The 8,232-nt window shown below is 34.5% G+C and overlaps 1 protein-coding gene across 1 annotated transcript in view; it reads right to left on the minus strand.

Annotated features, from left to right (window-relative positions):
- LOC107740993 (adhesion G protein-coupled receptor A2-like) overlaps nt 1–8,232 on the minus strand; it is a 93,511-nt gene that overhangs the window by 15,882 nt on the left and 69,397 nt on the right. The window contains exons 3-9 of the mRNA XM_016553569.1: nt 6,727–6,798; nt 5,047–5,118; nt 4,770–4,841; nt 4,120–4,283; nt 1,763–1,976; nt 584–748; nt 290–488 (exon numbers count right to left, since the gene is read on the minus strand). Of these exons, the coding sequence (XP_016409055.1) occupies nt 290–488; nt 584–748; nt 1,763–1,976; nt 4,120–4,283; nt 4,770–4,841; nt 5,047–5,118; nt 6,727–6,798 (958 nt within the window). The remainder of the gene's footprint in view (nt 1–289; nt 489–583; nt 749–1,762; nt 1,977–4,119; nt 4,284–4,769; nt 4,842–5,046; nt 5,119–6,726; nt 6,799–8,232) is intronic.

Below are 8,232 nucleotides of genomic sequence, written 5' to 3' on the forward strand. Positions count from 1 at the left end.
AGTATTTTTTAAGCGTTTTAGTTGACATAAATGCTTGTCAGTACATTCGGCAGTACTCTTTAACCATATTTCAAAAATGCACATGCAGTCAGCATTCACATTACACTTAAGTGCATTCTTGTAAAGTATATTATTTCAGTAATAAATACTCTTTTAAAAAGAATGCTAAAGTGTACTTCTTTTTCACAAGGGGGAGCTTTAAATGCCTTTCATATTAGTAATTTGCATCACACTTGAAGAAGAAAAAAACTGTTTTAAAAAACAAGACTCTAGCTAGAATGTCACTAACCAGTATGAAGGTATGCAGGACCCGTGTGATGTCATTAGTATAGAGGCACTGAGAGTAGTCTCCCTCCTCCCAGCGTCCAGAGCGGTCACAGTTACGTGAAGCCTTCTTCTGCTCCACGCCGCCCCCTATAGTTAAGGAGGGGTAGCGCAGCTGCAGACAGTGCTGGTAGGAGGTGATGCCAGCCAGAGTTCTAGGCCACCTGAGGCCAAAGAGGTTAAAGAGATGACATAATGCCAGACTTTTCTAGATAAGCATTATTAAGCCGCAGGTAAAGCTGTAGGACAAGTCACTTACCTGAACTCCCCTCGGTTGTTAGTCACTCTCTGCTCCGGACAGAAGGAGGCGCTGTTCTCCAGTACCACTATCTCCACACTGCGCGAGGCGTTCCCACGGCCTGTGGACACCACACACTCCCACTCACCACTCGCCTCGATGTGGACGTTTGACAGGATCAGCTCGCTAAAAATGAACAGAACGCTATACCGGTAATAAAACGTACTGTAGAAGAGTGATTTTTCTGACTCAATAATGTTAACCTGGTCTTTCTATCCTTTTCAGGTCAGTGCCATGGCTCATTTTTATTATTTTCCCCCATTTTAATCCAATTTCTTTTGTTCACTTTATATCCCTTTTAAATCTCTTAATCCATCTGTTTTATTTAGTCTCATCTCTTCTTTTCACGTCTTGTCGCTTCACTATAATATTGGACTTTTCTCTTCCCTTGCGCATACACTTTTTGAACAAAAATATTAAGCAGCACAACTGTTTTCAGCATTGATGATAAGAAATGTTTCTTGAGCAGCAAATCATCATATTAGAATGATTTCTGAATGATCATGTGACACTGAAGACTGGAGTAATGATGCTGAAAATACAGCTTTGCATTATAGGAAAAAAAATACATTAAAAAAAAAAGAAAACAGTTATTTTAAATCACAATAATATTTTACAATATTACTGTATTTTTTATCAAATAAATGCCTTGGTGAAAAAGAGACGTCTTTCAAAAAACATAAAATAATCGTAATTATTCAAGACCAGCAGTGTACAATATAGGGGTGTCCCCGACTAAGGATTTTCATAGTCGAATCATATGTTTTGGGGGCGGGGCAAAATACATTATAAAGTGAAACTTAAATATATAGGGGTGGTTGAATTTATTCACGCACGTTAAAATATTTAATTTAAGCTTCTTTCTTTTCAGATTCTTATTTACAGCATTATTTTAATAGGCTGTATATTAACTTATTGGGAGAAAAACGGTAGTTCTATGTGAAATCACACATTTGAGCACCCCCATATAGCCAAAATGGCATGATCATAACACCCCGCGAATATTCGACTGTGAGATTGGTAGTCGAATCAGGCTCCTCCTATCATAGCATCGAATCTTCGACTATTCGGGGGCACCCCTAGTACAATATATATATATATATAAATAACTAAATTATGGTTAGTCTCTGTATGTGTTACCTGGTGATGAAGGTGCAGTCATGCTGTACACTCTCTTCCAGATGAACTCCACTGGTAGGGTCAGTGGTGACAGACTGTCCGTTGTGTCGCCAGTGAAGAGCAGTGACTTTGTCCACCAGTGAAGCAGTGCAATGGAAAGGCAGCCTGTCCCCCTTAAACACGACCTGTCGCAGCGAGGGTAACAGAGACAGCGTGTGCAGCTCCAGCGGACCCTCTGAGGAGTAAAATCATTTAAAAGATAAACAATAGGCTCACAGGAAAAAAAATCTTGACTAAAAATGACTACTAAAACAAAGATTTATTGTATATTTCTGTCTTTAAACCAAATCTTAGTTCAATACATTACAATTCAAAAGTTGTATTTTATTCAAGAAGGATGCATTAAACTATGGAAGCCCATTTCCGCCACTGAATAAAAAATAAAAAAGTTAATTGGAACTTTTTATCTCACAATTCTGACTTTTTTTCTCACAATTGCCTGATACAAACTCGCAATTCTGACTTTTTTTCTCAGAATTGTGAGATGTAAACTCGCAATTGTGAGAAATGAAGTCAGAATGGCGAGATATAAACTGCCAATTCTGACTTTTTTCTCAGAATTGCGTGATATAAACTCGCAATTGTGAGTTATAAAGTCAGAATTGTGAGATATAAATTCGCAATTTTGAGAAATGAAGTCAGAATTGTGTGGTATAAACTCGCAATTGCGAGTTATTAAGTATCAAGTCTTTTTTTTTCTCCTTAGAACTGGACTTTATATCCCGCAATTCTGACTTTATTTCTCGCAATTGCGAGTATGTTACAAAAGATTTCTATTTCAAATTGATGCTTTTCTTTTAAACTTTCAAATTCATCAAAGAATCCAGAAAAAAAAAAGTATCACATTTTTTCTCATGATTTCTGAAGGATCATGTGACACTGAAGACTGGAGTAATGGCTGCTGAAAATTCAGCTTTGCATCAAAGGAATAAGTTACATTTTAAAATATATTCAAATAATTTTTTTTAAAATAGTCATAATATTACACAATATTACTGTTTTGATCAAATTAATGCAGCCTTGATGAGTATGAGATTTTTTTAACTCCAGACTTCAGAACAGCACTGTACGTCATGAGTATTTGAAATATTTGCATTAAAATGTAACAATATGCACATGTAATCATCTGTGAAGTGCAGATATAGATTATATTGCTTGTGGATTCTCACACGGTCTCCTGCTGTTCTTATTCTGGGCCTTTGTGTTGTGGGCATTATGTGTAAGGAGATTAGGCCTTCAATTTTCTATGGATCAGAAATTATTTCTGTGTTTTCATCTGTTTTCATCTTTAGTCCTAATAGACTGCACTGCTAGACATCTCCTCTGTTAATAACTGAAGCAAATTCAATTGTATTCTTTGTCGCACACAAGTAGCAGGAGGTGTAAGAAAGCTCTATGTGTGTTTTGTTGCCGTGTAATCATTCAAAATTAGCTTTGCTTGTGAAACAGCCTGGGTGAATCAGTCCCTTGTCGAGGACTGAGGATATGTATTCAGAACTGCAAACCCACAGAGGGATCTTTCCTAGTCGGTCACAGCTATGTGCTTCTGGCCAACATAAATATGTTTAAGGGCAGCAGAGGAAGAGATGGCGAAATGAGCTGATATTAAAACAGTAACAGGAGCCCCGGTTTGAGGCCCAAGACTCGGAAAAATGCAGCGCATGTCTACCAGAAAGATGAGTTGAGGTTTAACAGAAAGTCACTGAGAAATTCAATCAGACCCCTGTGGCAAAAGTCAGAGAAATAGGGAATTTTTCAGCAAATATACTTGATCTTAGCTGGCTAAAACACAAGGATTGAGCAACACTGCAATTCAGCCAAAATACCAAAACTGATCAAAGACTAAGAAGTTGTTGTCACTGATAAATTATGCAGGTCTCAAAACTGAATACTTTTGTTTCGGGAAGTTGCCACAAGGGCTACATCATAATAAGGGTTTGAGTCAAAAGTCCAATAAAACCCTTATAATAATAATCATCATCATTATTATTATTATTATTATTATTAATAATAATAATAATAATAACCATAAAGAATCATTGTTAATATTACAATAAATAATGTGATGATGATAATAATAATAATGTATGTCCTCCACAGTAAAATTAGTAATAGTAATATTCAAATTGTTACATGTAAATAAAATATTTTTATAGATTTATTTTGTTTAAACCCCCCCCCTATATCCTATACACTAAAATATATATAGAGCATGTGTTTGTAAGTAAATATGTTGGCGTAAATTCCATTCAGATGTGCATATTGTATGTAAATAATTGAACATGATATTGTATAAGATTGATAGTGATTTTGCTCACCACAGCTGAGGTCAGTCTCTCTCAGGAGACGCAGGGGTTTGTTTTGAAGTCTTCTGGGATACGCACACAGTGTTTCTTCCCCAAGCCGAGCAGAACTGCTGTGGAAAAAGCCTGGGACCCAGTGCAGACCGCAATCACATGACAGGAACTCAGAATGAAAGTTCCTAATGAGCACACAATTGGAGGTAAGAATTAGATAAAGCTTGTTGTTCAGAAGAAGACTGTCCATTTATTTGTGTAATTAAACACATTTAGCATTTCCTAAATCTCAACGGAATGAATTAAGAAACTGTACTTGTCATTTAATACAAAGACATTTACACATTTTAAGTGTGACTTTTTAGGTCTACTTTTTGTCATGTTAAAGAGTTAATCATGAGCCTAATGGTGACGGGAACAGGGTGAGATCAGAAATATTCATCAAAGCTGCATTACAGGATTATCCTGTCATACTTGATCAAGAATAGGCTTCATTTAATAGCAGTTAAACCATTTCTAGGAAATATAGTTGTGGCTTATAGACAGATATGCACAATCTTAGTTTTGTTCATTATAAAATTATCAAAAAATCACTGACAAATTGGCATGCTAGATCTCTTTCTATACAAAAAATGAGCATGTGCACCATGAGAACATTCACTTTAACTCACACCAGCTTTAGAGAGTGTAACTCCATAAACAAATGTGGATCCAGAGAGGAAAAGATGTTTCCAGAGATGTTTCTATAATATAAGAACACAAATTAAACATTTTGCAATTCTTAAATATGACAAGAACATTATCAAATGTATCATTTGCAACAGATGCTGTGTGTATCCTTATCAAACATATGTTACTCTGTACGGCACAGCAACACTTTCAAGAGCGATACTGATCTTCTGTGTTTTTGTATTCCAATAAATATATGTTGCAGAAATAATGACTTACAATTTTGTGAGGTTGGTAAGTCTCTGGAACACTTCTGAGGTCAGGCAGCCAATTCGGTTGCTGGATAGGTCACTGTACAGATTACAGTAAATCAGATGCATTGTTATTCTGTGTTCCAGTTTTAGCAAGCATATGGATCTGTGCTTCAGAACTTCGGAAAATACTTCATCATGCAGCAATCATTATACAGTGATCAATGATTCACACTTTGAAACTGTAGCTTTTCAAACTACTTTAGTTCAATTACAGTCAAGGTACTATACACCAGCTATACACCACAGGCTATAAATATATGTTATGCTCACCAAGGCTATATTTATTGGATGAAAAATACAGTAAAAACAGTAATATTGCAAAATATTATTAAAATGTAAAATAACTGTTTTCTGTTTTAATATATTTAAAAATGTAATTTATTCCTGTGATTCAAAACTGATTTTTCAGCATTATTACTCCAGTCTTCAGTGTCACATGATCCTTCAGAAATCATTCTAATATGCTGATTTGCTGCTCAAAAAACATTTCCTATTATTATCAATGCTGAAAATCATTTTTGCTCACTAAATATAGCCTTGGTGAGCATAAGACACTTCTTTCAAACACATTAAAAACATTTATTCTACATTTTGACTGGTATTATGACTGATTGACTGATTTAATTTACAAAACTTTTTTCACTTTTACTCAATTTGTTTCAATGTGTGGAAGAGTAGAAAAAGTACTATAACAGGTACTATAACATGCTCCACTATCAATTCATGTGTTTGTTTAAATTAATTGTTATGTGAAACCAAATGCACTTCTTTCTGCTTAAAAAGTACATTTGAACTGTTAAAAATAAATGTTGTTAATGAAAACACATTCATGCTTTAATTGCAGATTAAGTGTCTACATGTTTTGAAGCAACTGTACATGTTGGAAAAATGAGTTTTGATTTAAAGGAAAAAATACTTTGCATTATGAGCAACTGAGTTACTGTCACACTACTGAAAAATGCAGTTAAGTTAGTAGAATCGCTAAATTTAGTTAAGTACTTATTAGTGCTGTCAGTACTTATATAAATATATGTTTTATTTCAATGTCCCAGCCCAGTATTACATTTGCCCCAAATCACACTCTATGAATTGACACTCAGTTTGAAAAAAAGAAAACTCTTTAATTAAGGGATCGTTCACACGAAACACATATTTGCATCTAAAAACGTGAGACGCAGCGCTCAGGAATGTTTTTTTTAAAAGCGCAGTGCAGAATGCCTCCTCCACCATACTGCCGTCAAATAAAACAATTGCAATGCCAAAATGCTAGTGTAAACAAAAATTCCTAACGCTTGCCCCGCCTTCAGGCATTTCTGATTGGTTCACGGTTCTGGAACTGACATTGATGAGCGGAAATTCTTTTAACTTGACACTCTTTAAAAGTCTTAAATACGCAGGGCTCATGTGCGAGACGCTGCAAAAGATGCGAACACAACGGTCATACATGTCCATCTAGCGTGTGTTTTCATTGAAAAACAATTGAAAAGTAGCGCATTGGAATGGAAAATCGTGTTCTGTGTGAACGGCCCCTAACAGTTAAACAGTTTTGCAAGTGAAAGTTAATGCGATTACTGACACATTATTGGTAAAGTGTGTAACCGGTGTCCTGTTATAATAACTGATTATGATTTTAAGGTGTACTTACAGTTTTCGAAGAGCTGTGAGACCCAGAAAGGCTCCAGGCATGATGGTGCTGATCAAGTTATTCCTGAGATCCCTGAGAAACAGACAAACACGGAGACCTTTGAGCAGATCGACTTACATGTACTCTAACTGATATATTTGAGTAGATTTCCCATGGATTACACTTTTCTGTGTTAGTTTAAAAAGCAACCCTTTTTTCTACATTTGAGCAATAAATGCTATTTTTGCCTTCGTTTACTGTACTTAATATACTAAAACAGATGAATACATATGTACATGTGCTTTGAAAGAAAAGAAAGTTACATGTTTGTGTATGCTGACCATTACTGGAGTCCAAAAACAACCAGTTCATATCAGCATAAAATAACATGAAATAAAATATGGAACACATTTTATACGCCTTTGACCACAAGACCCTTTCCCTGCCTTCAACATAGTTTACTTTGTCCTGTCTCTGTTTGAGAAAGAAAGAGATTTCCTGCATTTTTTTAACCATACCTCAAACCACACCTGGTCTCAAAATGGAGGCAGATCCCCCAAGCAGAGAAAACAGACACACATCACAGGAGAAAGTGGAGATGCTCTCTTTAAACAGTGGAGGCTTTTAAAGTGATTCTTCCCACAGTGAAGTTATACCTTCACTGGCCAAACCGTAAATATTCATTTCCAGAACAAGCTTTGAAGGTAGTGTTTCATGCCGCCTCTGTCCTGGCCCAGATCTCTGTGTTTGCTTTTGTCCATGTGTTAAAGCACTTAGCAGCATATTCGGTCATCAAAATATGGATTCATACGCTTAATACTGACGTATGATTTTCAAATCATGTTTTTTTTATTGGCCATGAGGGAATTTTGAGGATGATAAGGGTCGACACAAGTTTCATAATGGCTCAACATTGTTTCAGCATCCTCAAAACAAGAGCGCAGAATAATTTTTTAGAGATTACACCATCTTTAAAAGTTACATTAAAAACTGTGCATTAAGAAAGTTAATAGGATCTATTTTAATTTCATGAAAACTTTAAATCAAAACATGTAAAATACTTATTCACTGCAGTTCCCCATCACTGTTCTGAGATTTATTCATTAATTCTGATTACATTACATTAAGTTTAGACAGTATATTAGATTCAATAAGCTTTACAAAAATATTTATATTATAAATACTTTTTTATATTTATATTTATTATAAAGTATAGTGTGCTTTATACATATGCTAACATTTAAATAAAAAATATATTTTAAACATTAATATTTATTAATTTATTTAGTATTTGTGTGTGTGTGTGTGTGTATATATATATATAAGCTACTTAAAAAAAATACAAAATTATTTCAATATTATTAAAAATGAATATTGTCATTACTATTAATATTTTTATAAATAATAGCTGTATATATAATAATAATTCTATTATAATACATATATTAGAATCAACATTCAAATAAAATAAATTTCACTTTGTATGTATTATAAAGTATTTTATATTCTAATGTCACACTTTATATA

This window comes from Sinocyclocheilus rhinocerous, unplaced genomic scaffold, assembly GCF_001515625.1.
Source record: "Sinocyclocheilus rhinocerous isolate Xijiao unplaced genomic scaffold, SAMN03320098_v1.1 scaffold1548, whole genome shotgun sequence".
Taxonomy (NCBI): Eukaryota; Metazoa; Chordata; class Actinopteri; order Cypriniformes; family Cyprinidae; genus Sinocyclocheilus; species Sinocyclocheilus rhinocerous.